General features: G+C 43.3%; 2 protein-coding genes across 2 annotated transcripts; both read left to right on the top strand.

Annotated features, from left to right (window-relative positions):
- The first annotated feature begins 240 nt into the window (after nucleotides 1-240).
- On the top strand, nucleotides 241-13,517 carry LOC117860987 (puromycin-sensitive aminopeptidase). The gene is made up of 34 exons (XM_034744434.2): nucleotides 241-400; nucleotides 569-702; nucleotides 1,078-1,161; nucleotides 1,300-1,341; nucleotides 1,624-1,764; nucleotides 2,559-2,634; nucleotides 2,826-2,902; nucleotides 6,945-7,058; nucleotides 7,178-7,252; nucleotides 7,422-7,529; nucleotides 7,618-7,830; nucleotides 7,931-7,992; nucleotides 8,188-8,215; nucleotides 8,290-8,376; nucleotides 8,454-8,479; nucleotides 8,738-8,801; nucleotides 8,890-8,970; nucleotides 9,080-9,127; nucleotides 9,228-9,246; nucleotides 9,367-9,371; nucleotides 9,493-9,504; nucleotides 9,594-9,650; nucleotides 10,132-10,241; nucleotides 10,315-10,395; nucleotides 10,620-10,803; nucleotides 11,148-11,296; nucleotides 11,377-11,515; nucleotides 11,595-11,741; nucleotides 11,833-11,914; nucleotides 12,005-12,180; nucleotides 12,309-12,419; nucleotides 12,513-12,629; nucleotides 12,729-12,800; nucleotides 12,915-13,517. Exons 2-34 carry the CDS (start codon nucleotides 613-615, stop codon nucleotides 12,993-12,995), a joined length of 2,958 nt encoding a protein of 985 aa, XP_034600325.1. The 5' UTR covers nucleotides 241-400; nucleotides 569-612; the 3' UTR covers nucleotides 12,996-13,517.
- A 719-nt stretch (nucleotides 13,518-14,236) lies between these two features.
- LOC117860989 (uncharacterized) lies at nucleotides 14,237-15,662 on the top strand. Its single transcript, XM_034744436.2, has one exon. It carries the CDS (start codon nucleotides 14,618-14,620, stop codon nucleotides 15,488-15,490), a length of 873 nt encoding a protein of 290 aa, XP_034600327.1. The 5' UTR covers nucleotides 14,237-14,617; the 3' UTR covers nucleotides 15,491-15,662.
- Nucleotides 15,663-21,022: the final 5,360 nt, after the last annotated feature.

Here is a 21,022-nt window from a genome sequence, read left to right as displayed (position 1 = left end):
AGATATTTTAATTTTTCTATTTTTCATGAATGGATGGAAGGGGTGAAATTGCCCTTTGTTTCCTTTCTTCCATACGAGAACAGCCTCCATCCATCGCTGGTTGCTGTTGTTTGTTCGTTTTCTTTTCCATTCCTCGAAAAGATACTTATCTTCTTTTCCTCGGTAGGCGGAAAGAAAATTTAAAGAGCGAGATAAGATATTTCCAGTAGTAGTGTCACCGACGCGTGGGCCCACCATCACATCGGCAGCTGGTTGTGTGAAATAGAAAAATTCAACTCCCTGGCGTCTCATCCGCTGCCACTTCCATCTTCGCCGCGCCGCCGCCACCTCCTCCTCCTCCACTGGTGTGTTGTTAGGGAGGGCGGCAGATCCATCCGGCGACACGATCCTCCGTTCCTCGGTAAGGAATCCCCTGGCCGGCCTCGCTGCACGCTCGGACGGATCGATTCCCATGTCCCCCTCGACCTAGTGAATTCCTTCAATCCGCCTGTTGGATTTGCTCTGTATGCTGCTGCATCGTGTGCCAAAAGAGGAGTACTGTACTAACTGATGCGTACCTACCTACCAGTTTAGGATCGATTCGATTCGACGTTTGGGATTGATTGAGTTGGGATGGCGCGTCGCCTCATTAGCCCCGCAGCGGCGTGCCGAGGCTGCGGTTTCGTTAACGCCGGCTTTCTCGGCGCCTTCTCCTCTTTCCATGTGATTCCACTCTCCCTCCCTTAGTCCCTGCTTAACTCCTCTCCAATCTCCTCCTTCCAATCCCTCCCTTACCGTCTAATAATACTGTTTGATACACATCGGAATTGTCCTAGACCAGCTCTTTTTTTTTTTTTTGCATTGTATGTTTCAAGTCATACCAATCTTTTTTTGCTCACTGGGGATTACTGTTCCATGTACTATTATGCTCTTTCCAGGTGCCTCAACTAAACAATGTATGTATGTATCCATGTACATGCCTATGATATCAACAGATAAAATTGTCGTGTAGTTGTCGTGCTTAAGTATTACTATGTATGTTGCAATGTACTTCTTACAGTCAGTGATTTCCTAATAATTTCCCTTCTTTTCTGGCAGTATCAAAGCTTGCCATCGTGCTCATCCAAGCGAAGTTCGCCAGTGAAGAACTGCTTTAGCTACCGTACTGGTTTAAGGAAAGAGGTGACATACCTTGCTCCCTCTTGTTTTCAGATTTTTATTACAGTTTGTTGCATGCTGTTACCCATGCTCAGTTATAAATTCTTCCGTGGCATTATCGGCACTGCTTATATGTATATATATTGTTTTACCCTGTTGCAGGGTTCACGTTGGATAAGGTCCGAGCCTTTCTTGTCAGTAAATGTCAGTATCTTCTTTCACGCCCAGCTATTTACCATGAATATTTACCATGAATATATATACATTTGTGTATAGAGAGTACATACTGGGCTGTTGGATGGGGAAACATATTTCTCTTACTCTGCGCTAAGTAAAAAAAATACGACTTTTATTTTCTCTGACCGCTAGATGGGAATGTAGTAAACAACAGTGTGCTTCTTCAAATTTTTAACTATTGCCAAACAATGCACCTTGATGGCTCTTCCGTTTGGGTTTTCCTTACCGTTTCTCTTTCCCATAACACAGAGTACAAAGTTCGTCGGCAAGAGGACATCCTGTTCAGTTGCAACAGAGCCGCCTCCGGCTGCAACCGAAGAACCAGAGATGGACGCTCCCAAGGAGATATTCTTGAAAGATTACAAGAAACCTGATTATTTGTTTGACACGGTAACTATATACCTTTTCTAAGTTGCTTTCCTGCACTGCTTTCAATATCTGATCGTTTATTGTTGGAAATTTTCTAACTGCCATGGCTTATATGTGGTGAGGTTAGCAGTTTGGAATCCAGATTCTATTGGAATAGCTGCTGTTTTAGGACCTGTTTGTTTGAGCTGCAGCTTTTGAGCTTTTCTGAAAAGCTGCTGTTGGCGTTTTGGTTCTGAAAAGCTAACACTAGCTTTTAGAAGATGTGTTTAGCTTTCTAGGCTCAAAAAGCTACGAAAAGCTCGGAAAACTAAGCTTTTTAGCTTCCCATATAAACTCAGCTTTTCAGAAGCTGCACTGGAAATTTGCTGTTTGTTTGAGCTTCTTGCTTTTCACGCTGAGAAGCTGCCAGGAAGCTCAAGCAAACAGGACCTTAGACATCAGCATAATTTCCAACATACACCTTTGGCAATTACTTTTGAGAAATATATTAAAACAAGTTGCACCTAGTCGTATATTGAAAGTAGTTTTGATGATAAATCTATCAATTTTTTCCCCATATGACTCATTTAGATTTTTTGTGTGCATGTGTTCAGAGTCGCCCATCCTAGAAAAAATATGTTTTGAAACGTGGCTAGCAAGTGCATGTATAGTTATCTTGACACTCTCTGACTGTAAAGTTACTTTCTTTATCTTGATGGGTCTGCCATGGCTGCCAGTGATCAAAATGTTTCCTGTAAATTGACTGTTGATTGCTTGCTATTTCTTTCACCTGTATTATGTTTCTAACCTTTTACTGTCACCTGATTCAACTGCAGGTGGATTTGCAATTTCAACTTGGTGAAGACAAGACCATAGTTACATCTAACATAGTTGTATCTCCTGGTGTTGAAGGTCAAAATCTGACCTTGCAACTATTGTACCATACTTTTGTTTGGCAAAATATTGTTGTATACCAGATCTCTCTTGCATATCTCTTTTCTTCTCAGTTGTTTTTCTCATTTGCACCACGAGAGGTAATTTTAGATTCTCTTGGATGAGGTTCTAGACTTCATAACTAATTTTCAATTGTAACATTGTAGCAGGCATCTCAGCTCCACTAGTTCTTCATGGGTGTGACCTGAAACTATTATCAATCAAAGTCAATGGCACCGAACTAAAGGTGATAGTTCAAACAACCGTTCACATAGCTTTTCCTTTGTATTTAATGTTTCAAATTACAAGATAATTGATTCCTTTGTCATTCCTGTCATGACCTTGCCTTGCTTTAACTGCCATAGTTTCAGTCATGACTTTGAACCTCGATAACCAACAACAACAACAACATAGCCTCTTAGTCCCAAGCAAGTTGGGGTAGGCTAGAGTTGAAACCCAACAAGAGCCACAAATCAGGGTTCGGGCACATGAATAGTTGTTTTCCAAGCACTCCTATCCAGGGCTAAATCTTTGGGTATATTCCATCCCTTCAAATCTCCTTTTATTGCCTATTCCCATGTCAATTTTGGTCTTCCTTTGCCTCTCTTCACATTACTATCATGCTTTAGGGTTCCACTATGCACCGGGTGCCTTCGGAGGCCTTCCTTGGACATGTCCAAACCATCTCAGTCGGTGTTGGATAAGCTTTTCTTCAATTGGTGCTACCCCTAACCTATCACGTATATCCTTATTCCGGACTCGATCCCTTCTCATATGACCACAAATCCAACGTAACATACGCATTTCCGCAACACTTATCTGCTGGACATGTCGTCTTTTTGTAGGCCAACATTCCGCACCATACAACATTGCAAGTCTAATCGTCGTCCTATAAAACTTGCCTTTTAGCTTCAAGGGTACCCTCTTGTCATATAAAATTCCTGATGCTTGGCGTCACTTTATCCACCCCGCTTTGATTCTATGACTAACATTCTCATCAATATCCCCATCTCGTTGTAGCATTGATCCCAAATATCGAAATGTATTCTTCCTGGGCACTACTTCGCCTTTCAAACTGACATCTCCCTCCTCATGTGTAGTAGTGCCAAAGTCACATCTCATATATTCAGTTTTAGTTCCGCTGAGTCTAAAACCTTTTGACTGTAGGGTCTCCCGCCACAACTCCAGTTTCCTATTTACTCCTACTCGACTTTCATCAACTAGCACTACATCATCCGCGAAGAGCATACACCAAGGGATATCCCCTTGAATGTCCCTTGTTACCTCATCCATCACCAAGGCAAATAGATAAGGGCTCAAAGTAGACCCTTGATGCAGTCCTATTCTAATTGGAAAGTCATCTATGTCGCCATCACTTGTTCGGATTCTAGTTACAACATTGTTATACATGTCCTTAATAAGTCCAACGTACTTCGTTGGGACTTTATGTTTGTCCAAAGCCCACCACATAACATTCCTTGGTATTTTGTCATACGCCTTCTCCAAGTCAATGAAAACCATGTGTAGATCCTTCTTCTCCTTATACCGCTTCATAACTTGTCTTATTAAGAAAACAACTTCCATGGTTGACCTTTCAGGCATGAAACCAAATTGGTTCATAGAGACCCGTGTTATCCTTCTCAAACGATGCTCGATAACTCTCTCCCATAGCTTCATAGTATGGCTCATCAACTTAATTCCTCGGTAATTAGTACAACTTTGAATATCTCCCTTATTCTTGTATATTGGTACCAGTATACTTCTCCTCCACTCTTCCGGCATCTTGTTCGCCGAAAAATATGGTTGAACAACTTGGTTAGCCATACTATGGCTATATCCCCGAGGCATCTCCACACCTTAATTGGGATACCATCCGGGCCCATCACCTTACCACTTTTCATCCTTTTCAACCTCTCTGATCTCAGATTCTTGGATCGTCCCCACAAAGTGCCTGTTGGTGTCATCAAAAGAGTCATCCAACTGAAAGGTTATGTTCTCATTCTCACCATTGAACAATTTGTCAAAATACTCTTGCCATCTATGTTTGATCTCATCCTCCTTTACCAAGATGTTCTCCATTTCATCCTTAATGCACTTAACTTGGTTGAAGTCCCTCGTCTTTCTCTCACAAACCCTAGCCATCCTATAGATGTCCTTCTCTCCTTCCTTCGTACCTAAATGTTGGTAAAGATCCTCATACGCCCTACCCTTTGCCACACTTACAGCTTGCTTTGCGATTTTCTTTGCCTCCTTGTACTTCTCTATGTTGTCCACACTCCTGTCGTGGAATAAGCGCCTGTAACATTCTTTCTTCTCCTTAATAGTCCTTTGGACTTCCTCATTCCACCACCAAGTATCTTTATCTATGCCTCTACCCCCCTTGGTCACTCCAAGCACCTCCGAGGCCACCTTCCGAATGCAGTTTGCCATCTTCTCCCACATGTTATTTGCGTCCTCTCCTTCCTTCCAAGGGCCCTCTTTGATTACCCTTTCCTTGAAGACCTCTGACGTCTCCTCTTTCAGTTTCCACCACTTTGTTCTTGCAATCTTGGCTTGTTTATCCCTGCATGCGCGCATCTAAAAACAAAAGTCCGTCACCACAAGCTTATGCTGAGAAACAACACATTCCCCTGATATCACCTTGCAATCCAAGCATTCCCGTTTATCCTCTCTTCTTGTGAGGATAAAGTCAATCTGGCTATAGTGTTGGCCACTGCTAAAAGTCACTAAATGGGACCCTCTCTTCCTAAAGAAAGTGTTCGCTATCATCAAGTCAAAAGCTACTGCAAAGTCCAAGACTTCCTCTCCCTCCTGATTCCTACTACCATACCTAAAACTCCATGAACCGCCTCGAAGCCTGCACTTGTTGTACCTACATGCCCATTAAGATCTCCTCCTATGAAAATCTTCTCGCTAGAAGGTACAGTTCTAACCAGGCTATCTAAATCTTCCCAGAAAAGCCTCTTAGCACTCTCATCGTGGCCTACTTGGGGGGCATACACACTAATTACGTTCAGGACCATATCACCAACGACAAGCCTAACTAGGATAATCCTATCCTCTTGCCTTCTCACATCCACCACTCCATCCTTGAGACTCTTGTCAATCAAAACTCCCACTTCATTTCTATTTGCAGCTGTCCCTGTGTACCAAAGCTTGAAACCGGTATTGTCCACCTCCTTTGCCTTTTGGCCCTTCCATTTAGTCTCTTGAACACATAAGATATTTTCACGCCTCCTACTCGCTACGTCAACTAACTTTCTTAACTTACCTGTAAGAGACCCTACATTCCAACTACCTACGCGAATCCTAGTTGGTTCGACTAGCTTCCTTGCCCTTCACACCTGTCGAGAGAGATGTGAAGACCCTTGCTCATTTTTCACTACATCCAGGCGCCAATGTAGCGCACCACTAAGGAAATGACGACCCAAATCCTTGTTCACTTGACACCATGCCCAAATCGCAACACGGCGTGTCACCAAGGGGGAGACGACCCGGCCCTTGCCCATTTAACACCATACCTGGGTTCTAATATGGCGTGTCGCTAAGAGGGTTACGCCCCAATGGATTTCTCTTGGGTTTCATCTCCATGAGAATGGCTAGTTTAACGTTGGCTCGCCAAGCCTATCACAACCCTCCTCCTTTACCAGGGCTTGGGACCTGCTATGTTGAGACAACGTAGGCGGAGTTTTTGAACCTCGATAACCATATAACCTTTTTCTTTAATTTTTTAGCTTCTCTTGACACTTGTAGAACAGTAAATGGTACACATTGCATCTATCCAACAAACAGTGGGAGGAAACTCCTTTTGATCCAACTTAGAATGGTTGTATATTTATACTTGTAATTTTCTTATTTCCAATGAAAAAAAATCAGATGAAGGCTTGCACTTGAATTGCACCTGAATGACAAGCGGGGGGCCTTACGTTTATTTATTTATTTTTGCGACTGTGATGAGATGACAGAAGCACTTCCAAAGAAATAGTTTTTATATGGTACCATTCAGCACTAGCCAAGTGGTTTCTTGTGGGTAACATCAGTGCTTCATCATGTTTTGTTTCCTGTCGCAGTAGTGATAGTTGCAGTGACTTAGTGAGGTAGCATATGTTTTACTGGATCTCTGCCCTGCAAACATTTCTAGTATGATGTGGATCAATCCTAATACCCATCAAAGTAATTAGTGACCCTGCTGCAGTTGATATATATTCCTTTTCTTCCAAAAAATTTCTGATTCTTGTATTTTATTCCACCATTTTGTTTCTCACCTGTCTGTATGTACTGCATTATAGGGTGAAGAGTATGCAGTCAATTCACGCCATCTGACGCTTTTAACACCACCTGCTGGTGCATTCAACTTGGAAATTGTTACTGAAATATATCCTCAGCTAAACACATCTTTGGAGGTACCAATTGCATTTAGAGTGCTACAGTCCCACAGACTACAATCCACAAGATATGATGTGTAAGGCAGTAGGCTAACAGCTAGTGGTGTTTTCTGCTCTAATTTCTTGTAAATTCACAGGGGCTGTACAAGTCGACTGGCAACTTTTGCACTCAGTGTGAAGCAGAAGGGTTCCGGAAGATTACCTACTTTCAGGTAGCTCTACTTTCTGTAAATTGCTGTATAGATTGGTGTTAAGATTGCATATTGTTTATGAACATTAGATATTGTAATATTGTTTATGAACATTATCTTTTACTAGTTGTTGATGTTGGTGTTTCATTAATACATGATCTGTATTTGGAAATGTTGAATGTTATCACAGGATCGTCCAGATGTTATGGCAAAATATACTTGCCGCATTGAAGCTGATAAAACTTTGTATCCAGTATTGTTGTCCAATGGGAATCTTATTCAGCAGGGAGACCTTGAGGTAAGCTAGCTTCGTAATGTAATCACCATGCAGTAGAGGTAAGAAAGGGATAATCACTGTATGCCATTTTTCCTGTTTTGCACTGTAGGGTGGAAAGCATTATGCATTGTGGGAGGATCCCTTCAAGAAACCAAGCTACCTATTTGCTCTAGTTGCTGGTCAGTTGGGATGCCGGGAGGATTCATTTGTTACATGCACCGGCCGCAATGTAACACTCAGAATTTGGACTCCTGCCCAAGATTTACCAAAAACAGCACATGCTATGTATTCTCTTAAAGCAGCAATGAAGTGGGATGAGGAGGTTGCTCCAGATTTATTCTCTCTATAATTTGTCTACAATTTATTTAGTTGTTGTTCAGATAGCTGATGCAATTCTGCCTTTTTGTTGTACCACCTGCCAGGTTTTTGGTCTCGAGTATGATCTCGATTTATTCAACATTGTTGTTGTTCCTGATTTCAATATGTAAGTTGATTTTTTTCTTGTTTGCATCAGCAAATTGCAGTATATTTTGGGGAATGGCTTTTCTTTCCTCTATAGGAGTGTGGACTGATGCAGTTGAACTTGCTACTTTGTTTAAATATTAACAAGCCAATTTCCCAATTGTAACCTTGCATGACTCGAACAGTCTTCTGATGAAGGTAACTTTGTTAATTGCAGGGGAGCAATGGAGAACAAGAGCTTGAACGTAAGATTTTACCTTTGCTTGGAAACTATTTGCACATCAATGCATTATTAACAGTCTGGTTTATATATAAACAGATATTCCAATCTAGACTTGTGTTGGCATCACCTGAGACTGCCACTGATGGTGATTATGCTGCAATTTTGGGTGTCGTTGGACATGAGGTACATACATTTGTAGATATACTTGATCTTTCTTTTTCAGTGAACTGAGTTGACATTACATCTTGTTACTTTGGCAGTATTTCCACAACTGGACTGGGAATAGGTAACTGTTTTCACGATATCACCAGAATGGATGTTCCTTCTATTTATAATTTATATTTTTAAAAATGTATTTAATTCCTGCATGACTGATTAATATTTGCTCATCATTTTCACTTCTTGATTTGTTTTTTCCTTAAACATCAAGTGTGGTACTTTTCCTTATGAGATCAGTCATGATTAGTTAGTTTTGGATAGCTGAATGGAAATGATCTCCTTTTTTTCCCTAACAAAAATATCCTTATCTCTATGCTGTTTGCAGAGTAACTTGTCGTGATTGGTTCCAGCTAACCCTGAAAGAAGGACTGACAGTCTTCAGGGATCAGGTACTTAGGCAGTGGGCCATGTGTTAGCTGCTGCAATTATGTTTTTGAGTTTTTCCATCCTACTCTTCTAATTAAATTGGTTGTGCAGGAGTTCTCGTCAGATCTCGGTTGTCGTACAGTAAAACGCATCGCTGATGTCTCCAAACTCAGAATCTATCAATTCCCTCAGGTTTTCTTAATCTTCACTCTTGTCACTGCATTCCAATTTTTTGCCAATGAAATAAACTGCAGGAGGCATGATATTTTGACTACCCTGTGATTTCCCCCCTGATATCCAGGATGCTGGGCCTATGGCACATCCTATTCGCCCCCATTCCTATATCAAGGTACTAATGCTCGAATTGTTCAATCATTTGAATTCATTTACTCTGTTGCTTGCAACCAGCTTAAAGATATGGTGTATAACCTATTTAATTTGACTGGCAGATGGACAACTTCTATACTGGTGAGTTTCTTTGTCTATAAAGTTTGTGGCATACGGTGAGATGGACAAAGCCATCAACTGATTATAATTCATCCATTGTTGAATCTTCCCTGGTAACTTCGATTATGAACAACTTGGCAGTCACGGTACGTATTTTCATGCTGCTTCCTGTTAAGCACACACTGATAGTCCAATGATTAAAACTCTGACGTTCTATTTTATTGCTTCCTGTTTTTCTTCATCCAACAATTATGGAATTCATCACAGGTTTACGAGAAGGTCCGTCCATGTTACAAATTTTCTTTTCAATTTGCACGACATCATTGAAAATGACAATGGGATGTAATCTGGACATGTACTTGTTATAGGGTGCTGAAGTTGTCAGAATGTACAAGACCATGTTTGGAGCATCAGGGTTCCGAAAGGTAAAAGTCGAGCTTTGTCCTTAATTGTACAAGACCATATTAATGATCAATAGTACTTCCTCTGCCCATTTGGACAAAGGGACAATCTCACCTCCATTAGATTTTGGCATGGTGTCTAATACACACCCATGGGCATTACTTTTCTTGTTGTATATCAGTAAAAATCATAAACAATATGGAATTACTCTTGATCAAAAAACAATATGGAGTTACTTTCCATGTAGATCTACATGTACCTGTGTATATGTGACAAGCTAAATTACTTTTGTGTATATCAGTGGTCAAATTTTTAAGATTTTCCTGCAAGTATTTGTTGCAAATCATAATTCTAGAATAAGATGATGTTTCTTACATATGAAAATACCAAGGCATTACCTTATGTTGTGAATCTTGTGCACGTCATATTTGCCACGGGATGTCTCCTGCAGTTGTTGAATGTGTCATACGCTTGATTTATTTACCACTTCGCCTTCTCCTGCAGGGCATGGATCTTTATTTTCAAAGGCATGATGGACAAGCTGTCACTTGTGAAGACTTCTATGCAGCAATGTGTGATGCAAATAATGCACAACTGCCAAACTTTTTACAATGGTAGTAGACAGCTATCTTTCAATCATGTTACTTGTTGCGAGCACTATCTAATTGCAAAAGAACCATCCAATAGGTACTCTCAAGCAGGTACACCTACAGTCAAGGTGGCATCTTCATATGATCCTAGTTCTCAGACATTCTCTTTAAAACTTAGGTAAGCTTCCACATTCTCTGGTCCTTAATTTCATTTGGCCTTTAGGACTTATGATTAGATATCTGTTGAACTATTCTTCCGCATTCTCTATTTACATTGATTTTCATTCATGCTAGTGCCACATTGATTTTACATACCCTGATAATTGATTTTCTTCCGTATGTAGTAATTGATGAAAATAGTGCATTTTCTAACTAAGCCATCTGCCTTTTCTAATATTTCAGCCAAGATGTGCCACCCACTCCTGGCCAACTAGACAAGGAGCCTATGTTCATACCTGTTGCTGTTGGACTTGTTGACTCTACTGGAAAAGATATGCCCCTAACTTCTGTTTACAGCGATGGAACTCTCCAAACACTCTCTAGTGATGGTCAGCCAGTCTTCACCACTGTGCTTCAATTTAAAAAGGTATTACTCTTCCTTTCTCCTCAAGTAATGAACTTATGGTATAGTTTGATTTGTGAATCTGTAGCATATTGTGTGGTTAGGCCTGGTGCCCGTTCTTCATTCAGTGCTACACAGTTGATACTCTGCTACAAGTGCGGCTTTATTTTTTTAATTTTACGTTCAGAAGCCCTTTTAACCTCAGTTTGTGCAAGGAACCAAGGACAGAAATTCGTAGTCAGTAATTGGCCTGTGTACAAAGGCACCTTGACACCTAGTTGTAGTATTTTTTTTGATGTAATGTATCAAATTTGAAGTGTCTTGCTGGACATTTTTTTCTGATACTTGAGCATGCTTTTATTGTTCAGAAGGAAGAAGAGTTCATATTTCAAAATGTTCCTGAGAAGCCAGTTCCTTCTTTATTGAGGGGATATAGCGCTCCTGTCCGTCTTGATTCTGATCTGAGTGAGAGCGACCTATTTTTCTTACTTGCCAATGACTCGGATGAATTTAACAGGTATGTTGTGGATTACTCTGCTAAAGATGTTTGCATTTTCTATTAAAGAGTTCAATCTAATGATTTGTCCAATCCCCTAGATGGGAAGCTGGCCAAGTTTTGGCACGTAAGTTGATGCTCAGTCTCGTAGCGGACTTCAAGCAACAGAAAACACTGGTCCTAAATCCAAAATTTGTTGATGGACTTAGATCAATTCTGCGCAACACGAGCTTGGACAAGGTAAATTTTTTTTGGCCCTGTTGTGATTTATTTGCACATTAGCATGACCTGAATAATAATTTTAAAAAATCTGCTACAGGAATTCATTGCGAAAGCAATAACTTTGCCTGGTCAAGGGGAGATTATGGATATGATGGCAGTTGCAGATCCTGATGCAGTTCATGCTGTCCGTAACTTTATTAAGAAGGAGCTCGCCTCGCAACTTAAAGATGATCTTCTTGCAGCTGTAAGTGGTGCCCGGCCAAGTTGCTGTTTGTCTGTATTGCAATCCTTACATCCCTGGTGCATCAGCCTTTTACCTTAACTTGTTTTGTTAGGTGACAAGCAACAGGAGTTCCGAGCCTTACACTTTTAACCATGATAGTATGGCTCGCCGTGCATTGAAAAATACATGCCTTGGTATGTTTTTCTTTTCCAAACTTATTGTCCGATGTGAGAATTACGCTCCAACAATGCGACCTTATGCAAATTTCCTGGTGTTTCTTGTAGCATACCTTGCATCCCTGAATGAGCCAGATGTCACTGAACTTGCACTGCATGAATACAAGACTGCAACTAACATGACAGAGCAGTTTGCTGCCTTAGCAGCACTATCTCAAAATCCAGGCCAAGTTCGTGATGACGCCCTTTTGGATTTCTATAACAAGTGGCAGAATGAATATTTGGTAAGATACATACATGCATGCATGCATGCTGATTATACATGCCTTACAGATAGTGAACAAATCAATTTTAGAACCAATGTAGCACTTGTTTTAAGTGGGTACCTGTATTTGCTTTTATGCTGGGATAGGTTGTAAGCAAGTGGTTTGCTCTTCAAGCTACTTCGGACATTCCTGGAAACGTGGTAAATGTTGAGAAGCTTCTGTCTCACCCTGCTTTTGACATGAGGAATCCCAACAAGGTACACGGTGCTACCAGCTTTGACTTATCTTGGCGTAAATTTTGAATGTGGAGTTTGAGGACCCAACTAAGACTGGGTTTAAAAAAAATTCAGGTGTACTCGTTAATCGGGGGATTCTGTGGGTCACCTGTGAACTTCCATGCAAAAGATGGCTCCGGGTACAAGTTCTTGGGTGAGGTTGTTTTGCAGCTTGACAAGATAAACCCTCAGGTTAGCTTGGAGCACTTGTTCATGTAGTATCTTGGTCACTCTTTTGATTTTTGAAGAATTATAGCTAACGTGCCGCTGCATTGGTGGATCTGAAATTAGGTGGCCTCCCGCATGGTTTCAGCATTCTCTAGGTGGAGGCGGTATGATGAGACCAGACAAGCTCTTGCTAAGGTGATGACCACTGTTTCTCTCTCTCAGCTCTGTGGAGGGCAATAGATAGGCATGTGGGGTGGGTGGGGGTAATAGAGTTGATGTAACGTGTTTCTTATCTGATTTGTAATGCAGGCCCAGCTGGAGATGATCGTGTCGGCCAATGGACTGTCTGAAAATGTGTACGAGATAGCTTCGAAGAGCTTGGCAGATTAGTTTGTGCTTGTCAAGGAAATGAATTGAACCTGGCACTAGTACCCCTGGACGGTTCCAGTGCGTAACTGAAATGAACATCTTCATCTACTGGCATAACGCTAGGTGGAGTACGTAATAAACAGGCCTGCTTTTGAGCTTGCAGGAACTGGGCAAATGCCATCCTGGTTTGGTGGGGTTTGGAGTATCATGCAATTTACCTGTTGGAGTCACATGGTGATGGTGGTGCCAGTGTCAGCCAGTAAACATGTGCAACACGCGGGCTCATGTTTGGTCCTGTACTCCTGCGGATGCATGGGTTCCCTGAAAGGAGACCTGGATGGTTCTGGTACGGTTTGGACCTTTCCAGCCATGCCAGGTTCAGTTCCGTTGTTCTAGCATGCTCCTTACTGCCGGTTTTGCCTGAATCGATTAGCCACTAGTTTTTGATTTTCTTTTTAATTCCAAAAAATTGAGAACATCTAGCCAATTATATATAGCCTTTATATAAGTTTTCTCTATGGAAAGGTGAGGCTTTGGTATGCAGGACCTTGAGATAATAGCCCATGGTGAGAAAAATCTAAGGTCGGATAGCATGGAAAAGGCGCTACGGGTGTGACGGAGCGGACGGGTTGGGTGCTGTGGGCGCGCTCTGCTTCCGCGGCTGCGCGTGGAAACCGCGTGCCGTGTTGGTGCTCGCAGCATCCAAAGGTGAGGTTTATCATGCTTTTTGTAGACAACAAAGTAGCTAGAAGCGACGGGAGGGATATGCTTGCTTTCGGTGGCAACGGCATGCTATGCTATGCTACTAGCGGTGGCGTGACGGTCACAGTAGCAGTAGCATTATTAGATGTGGAAGGAATAATGCAACGTCACATACCAGCAAACACAGTGCTAACGAGGACCGGTACCGGCTGGCAGAACTCCCAGAGCAGTTTCCGAACCGGATCAAGGTCGATTACGTGACCTAAACTAAAGGTCCCGTTCTGCGTATGATCATTTCATACCTGATAATTGTTTTTCAGGCATAGAATCGTTTGAAGAAGCTCTGCCAAATAGGTCCTAACTAAGATGCACGTGCTGCTAGCTTCCAGGAGTAGATACCCAAGCAGCAAGCAGTCTCTAGTTTGCAAGTTGTAGTATGGATAAGCTAGAATTGGTGTGCAACATACATCTATCATAGTCCCTTCCGTCTGTTCACGCAAGCTTTTTTTTTTCCTCTCTTTTCTTGTGTCCCTCTCCCCCATTCTCCCCTTCCTTGGTAACAAAGAAAAGTAGTGGAGCATGGTAATTTTTGGAGTCCAAGATCTTAAGCCATAAGAAATAAAGTTTGACGTACGTACTAGCAGGAAGAAAGAAACGGACGCGCAAGCAGTCATCGTCCGTTCAAACGCAACGGCGCAAGAAACTGAAGAAGAAACCGATGATGGGCGAGCAATGCATCCTAGCTTTTCTCTTGTTTATTTTAGCAGCAGCCGTCGCGTTCGTCCATCCCAAGGCAAGGCGACACCGCCACCGGCCCCCATCCTCCGCCCACCTATTTATACAGGCCACACCTCTCTTTCTCATCGCCATCGTCAAAGCATCCCATCCGTTTCTCCATTCGCTTCCGTTCCAGAAGCATCGTCAAGCATCCGGCATCAAGCATGGGCTCCCGCTACGAGGTTGAGGTGACGGTGGGTTCCGCCAGCAACCTCAAGAACGTCAACTGGCGCAACGGCGACCTCAAGCCCTACGCCGTGCTCTGGGTCGACGACGGCCCCAAGTGCTCCACCCGCGTCGACCTCGACAACGGCGAGAACCCCGTCTGGGACGACAAGCTCGTCGTCCCGCTCCCTCCTCCCTCCGCCGCCCGCCTCGACGACGCCGTCCTCTGCATCGACGTCGTCCACGCCAACGCCGCCGAGGGTGTCAAGCCGCTCGTCGGATCCGCGCGCCTCCCGCTCCGCGACGTCCTCGACGACGCCGGCATCGGGGCCAAGGTCTCCCGCACCCTCACGCTCAAGCGCCCCTCCGGCAGGCCCCAGGGCCGCCTCGACGTCCGCGTCGCCGTCCGCGAGGCCGCGCGCTACTACGACCCCAACCCCTACCCGGCGCCGGGGTACGGAAACCCCGCCGGAGCAGGCTCGCGTGACCCGTACTACGCGGGAGGGGGACAGGCGCCGTACGGCCAGCCGGCGTACGCCGCGCCGCCGGCGGGCTACCCGGCCGGTGGTTCTGCTACTTACGGCGGTGGCTACGGAGCTGCCGCCGCTCCCCCTCCGGCGGCGTACGGGGCGGTTGGTGGTGATCCCGCGGCGTACGGTGCCGCTCCAGCCACGGCTGCTCCCGGGAAGAGCAGCAAGATGGGGATGGGGACGGGGCTGGCGGTAGGCGCGGCGGCGGGGGTGCTGGGCGGGCTGGCGCTGGCGGGGGGAGCAAGCTACCTGGAGGACAAGCTGGAGGACCACGTCGCCGAGAAGGTGGAGGAGGACCTGTACGCCGGCGGCGACGATGGTGACTACGACGACGACTACTAGGTAGAGAGGATCGATCGATCTATCATCATTCTATCGGAATCGGAATATGGATGGAATCAAGTCGAGTAAGCCAGTGATCGGGAGGTTGTTGAAATAAGTTGGAGTGATTTGGTGAGAGACTCCATGTTACTGTATTTCTTCGTTCGCCTTCAATCCAATCTTGCTTTCCATCGATTACGTACGTACTATAGAACACGTAATCCAGGAACATGACCCGGTGATGTAGATCGCATGGTACAGTATGGTTTCTGTTTCTTTCTCCTCCATCTTTTTCTTCATTTTTCTGGACTAATTATTTAAGAAGACCGTACGTCGCCCATAGACTCCTTGAATCGTCATCGAGGGCAAACCAAAAGCGAAGGAGCTTGATTGTCATGGGCTGGGCCTCCTGCGAGTAACAGATGGGCCAGAGCAAGGCTGAATGAAGGAAGAAGGCGGGTGTGCAAAGTGAACCGAGCCCAAACCACTTGATCGGAAATGGATTGATCTTCGAAATAGCTCTGTGCTATAGTTGTAAATAGTGTCAAACAGTGCTAGTAAACCGGTTTGCAGAGCGTCAACTCTCATGAGACCCAGCTCTGGGCCACCTTTGGTTGCTTTCAGCTTGCAGCACGAAGTTTCGTTGGTGGATGCGGTGCCGGCCGCGGCTGGTCTCTGCTGCTGCAATATGATACTGGCCCCTCTTTACCAAATTGTAACCAAATTGTAAGTTATTTTAAGAATTTTGAAGAGTCAAAGCATCTCAAATTTGACCAAAATTATAGAGAAAAATATAAAGATTTATGATATCAAATAGATATACTATGAAAATATAATTGATAAAGAATCTAATGATACTTAGTTGACATCATAAATGTTATTATATTATCATATAAATTTAATAAAATTTGAGATACTTTGACTCTTCAAAATTTTTATAATGACTTACAATTTAGAATGGAGGGAGTAGCATATATGCAGCTCACTCACCGCCAAGAATTTTTTTTTTGATAAAGAACGATAACAGACAAATTAAACGTCATGGACATATGCCAACCCAAGCTGCAAAACGATTAATTGATGATGCAAAAATGTAGCAATTGATGCCCAAAAGCTGCAAAACGATTAATTGATCCTATTATTTATGAGGCTTTGTTATTTGGTTTGAAGATTTTACAAGAGATGAGGGTAAAACATGCTGAAGTTTATGGAGATTCCCTACTGGTGGTACAACAAGTATCCAAAGTATGCCAATGCCTGGATGGATTCTTAAATGCTTATCTTGATAAATGTTTAGACATCATATCTTGCATGGATGAGTTACTATTTATCATGTACCAAGGGAAGAGAACCCGAGGGCTAATGCTCTAGCACAACAAGCATCTAGCTATAACATTCAGAAAAGAAACTTTCATGAAAGGAAGCCAATGCTTTACGAAGCCGAGTGTTATGTCCTGGAGGAACAAGTCCATCCGGCCTCCTCCAAAACCAGCCCAGCCGACCGGTCTGACCGATCTATCTGGTGAAGATGTCACTGCGGCCGTGGATCGTCCCGAAATTGCTAATGACAAAGTGGATGACTGGAGAATGTCTCTGATTAATTATTTACAGAATTCTAAATGTTCAGTTGACAGAAAAGTTCGACGGTGGGCACTCAAGTTTACTTAGGTGGATGGCGAATTGTATCGTCGGACGATTGATGGGTTGCTTTTGAAATGCTTGGGTTCTGATCAGGCCAGACTAGCTATGGCAGAGGTGCATGAAGGAGTTTGTGGTACGCCTCAATCGGCTCGGGTGAAGAAATGGCTTCTTAAGCGGGCTTGTTTTTATTGGTCTAATATGATAGCCGATTGTTTTCGTTACTACAAAGGTTGTGAAGAGTGTCAGAAGTTCAGGGATGATCAGTTGGTACCTGCTTCATCGATGCATTCAATTATAAAGCCGTGGTTGTTTAGAGGATAGGGATTGGATTTTGTTGGCAAGATTCATCCTTCTTCATCGAGGGGGCATTGTTTTGTGATTGTGGCTACTGATTATTTTACCAAGTGGATTGAAGCGATTCCCCTTAAGAACATGACACATCGAGAGGTGATTGGGTTCATTAAGGAGCATATTATACACAGATTTGGTATTCCACAGACTTTGACTACGAATCAGGGAACTTCATTTGTATCCAAAGAAGTGTGCGAGTTTGTGGAATCTTATGGAATCAAATTGCTCAATTCATGTCCTTATTATGCTCAAGCTAATGGTCAAGTCGAGTCTAGCAACAAGATTAGCAATAAGATTTTAATTAAGCTCATCAAGAAAAAGATAGAAGATAGTCCTAAAAGATGGCATGAGGTATTATCTGAGGCTTTATGGGCTCATCATATTTCTAGACATGGCGCCACCAAGATTACTCCTTTGAGCTTGTCTATGGTCAAGAAGCCGTTTTACCCGTCGAGGTAAATCTGGGTGCATATAGGTTGGCTAGGCAGAATGATCTTGATTTTGATACCTATTATGCTTTAATGATGGATACCATTGATGAAGTGACCGACAAGCGGATGGAGGCCTTGGTCAGGATTGAAAGAGATAAAATTCAAGTGACTAAAGCATATAACAAGAAGGTCAAGGCCATTCAGGTAGGAGATCTAGTGTGAAAGACAATCCTGCCTATAGGAGCCAAGAGCAATGAATTTGGGAAATGGTCACCAAGTTGGGAAGGGCCATATAAGATTACAAGTGTGCTTCGTGGAAGCTCCTATATGGTAGAGATATTGAGTAGATTTCAGCTACCTAGAGCTCTGAACGGGAGGTACTTGAAAAGGTATCATCCGAATGTTTGGCAAGACATTTGAAGCAATATGGCCGATGTTTTGAAATATTGCCCTTAGGACAAATGGTCGGCGGAATTCATCGTCTTTAGACCTAGTTTATTTCTTGGTACGCAAGTTTTACCAAGAAATAGGAGGGCATGTGTTGACGCCCAAAAGTGGCAGCAAGCCGATTGAGCTTAAACCAGCTGGTCAGACTGGTTCCTCCAGGCGGTCTGACCGGTCCGAGCCTCTGTAGCCGATCAGGCACGTGCCCGCCGGTTTGACCGATGGCCCCGACCGATCAGACCAGTCACCCCAAGTCCGAGACAAGATTAGGAGTCCTGGTCGAATTGGAGTTGGAACGGGATTTCCTTGCGGGAAAGGACCTCCCACCCTATAAATATAAAGGGCCCTGGCCGATTGAGGGCTATCACCCCAATCGTCAAACACATTTATTTACCTTTTATCTCCAAACCCTAGCTTTTCCAACCCTCTTGTTTTTCTCCTTCGTCTCGATAATGTTTGAGGATGCTCTGAGTGGACTGACCGATCTCAAAGCAACCATAGGCGTGCCACCTCCGATGGGATCCCTCCCGAGGTGGTGTTCTTAGGCTTTTCGCGGCAAACCTGTGCCAGACCGGTCCGATCGGCCTGCCTGACCGATCTGACCGGCCAAGAGCAGAGACTCCAACGAGGTGATCACGTGGTGCACGCGCGAGCTAGCGCATTCGTGTGTTGATCGAAAAGGGCGTCAACAATAGCTTTTTAAGGGCCGGAGAATATTTTGGCATCTTCGGCTGCCCTTTTTAGCCGGCTTATCAGCCGTACTGCAGCTTATTCTCTCTCACATAACACTAATCAGTAGCAAAAAATCTCAGCCGAATACAACTCTTGTATTTTCAATAATGCCTTTATGCATGTCTAGCCTAGTAGTTGTGGGATCTGCTAAGAGGAACATCTAAACAGGTGTGGGTAATAAGGGCGTGTTTGGATCCTCGAGCTAAAGTTTAGCCCTTGTCACATCGAATGTTCGGATGCTAATTAGAAGAACTAAACATGAGCTAATTATAAAACTAATTGCAGAAGCCCTTAGCTAATTCGCGAGATGAATCTATTAATCCTAATCAACCCATCATTAGCAAATGGTAATTGTAGCACCACATTATCAAATCATGGACTAATTAGGTTTCATAGATTCGTCTCGTGAATTAACCTCCATTTGTGCAATTAGTTGTATAATTAACTTATATTTAATACTCTTAGTTAGTATCAAACATCCGATGTGCCCTGTTATCTAAACAGCACCTAAACCGATCGATAGCGGAGCAACTGCTGCTGCGGTCTTCCCTCGTTTGGTCTCTTCCTCTCTGCAGCATCTGATGTTACTGTAGTATTCGTTAGCGGTTTTGGATACCGTTTACGTTACGCTTCAAATTCTGAGTCTCCTCTGACCGACCGACTCGCAACGGCTGCTTATTAACTGGGCCATGATGCACAGTATAGTAGCCGATGGATACTACATGCACACCGGCCGGTGGACAGAAGGGGGTAGGTACAGTATTCACTCCATCCCAATTTATTCTTACATGCATGATCTGATCTGAGGTGAGCTGTCTGCATTCTGATCTTAGCCGGCCTCTGCGTGCTGCATTCCATTCTCAATCCAGCACATATATACAGGGCACTAATAATAACCTCTCCTACTCTACTAGTCCATATACATGTCGTCCATGCATTGTATGCATCTACAACAGTACTAGGCCATTCATTCTGATCATCTCGCATGCAGTGTATATAGGTGAACAATATATCTTGTTCATTCCAAGGCACAATACATAGGTGAACATTTCCATACACAATCATGTAAAATTTGAGCTTCAACGAAAACCGAATTGCCTGTTGTTCCTGAGTCACACATGCATGATAACCGCAACACATTTTGAATTTTTGTACCCGTGGTGAGTGTGAACATCTCAAACTCCAGGTGCAGAAACTTTGGCGTAAGGCCCTGAAGAGAGGCAAAGGTACAATAAGGTACCACACCAAGCCTTCGTTGCGCTTCTCTTGATCCGCTTTTTGGAGCGCACAAACTCCTCAACCAAGCCGACCGACGAGGGACCTCCAGCATTAAACCCTGAAGAAATGCGCATACCACCTCTTGGCTACACATTTGGATAGCTAGCTAGCGCCAATAATTCCGATAATTCCATGGAACTAACTAAGCACGCACCAATAATTCCATGAAACTAATTAAGCAGGCACTAATGCAAGTAAATGCAAGCATCGTCATGCAGCAGCTAGCTTACTGATCAAAGTACTAGATGCTAAATATACTACTATATATAATGGTTGATGATTGTGCTATCTAATGTCGGTAGTTAGCCACTCGATGATCGGTCTCTATCCTAGCTAGTATTGAGGTGGATTGCTTGGACCATTACGTGTTTGGGCCAGCATTAACCCATTCGCCTTTACTTGAGGATACTCGCTCGTCGTTTAGATTTTTATAAATTCGTATATATATCATTATGCATCTGTAAGTCCAAGTATATAAAATATATATATATATATATATATATATATATATATAAATCTAAATAATCCATTACGTGAAAATAAAAGCTGTTAGCTCACGAGAAAGTTTTTTTTTCTTTTCTTGTGTCCTAGTTGCTTTTGACGGGTGGCATGCAAGCAATACTCCTGCTGCGGTGTGGTGATGATGAGGTGGGGTGTGCTCCCCAACCATCAAGTC

This window comes from Setaria viridis, chromosome 6, assembly GCF_005286985.2.
Source record: "Setaria viridis chromosome 6, Setaria_viridis_v4.0, whole genome shotgun sequence".
Taxonomy (NCBI): Eukaryota; Viridiplantae; Streptophyta; class Magnoliopsida; order Poales; family Poaceae; genus Setaria; species Setaria viridis.
The sequence above is the reverse complement of the archived record's forward strand: the minus strand, read 5'-3'. Positions and strand labels throughout refer to the sequence as shown.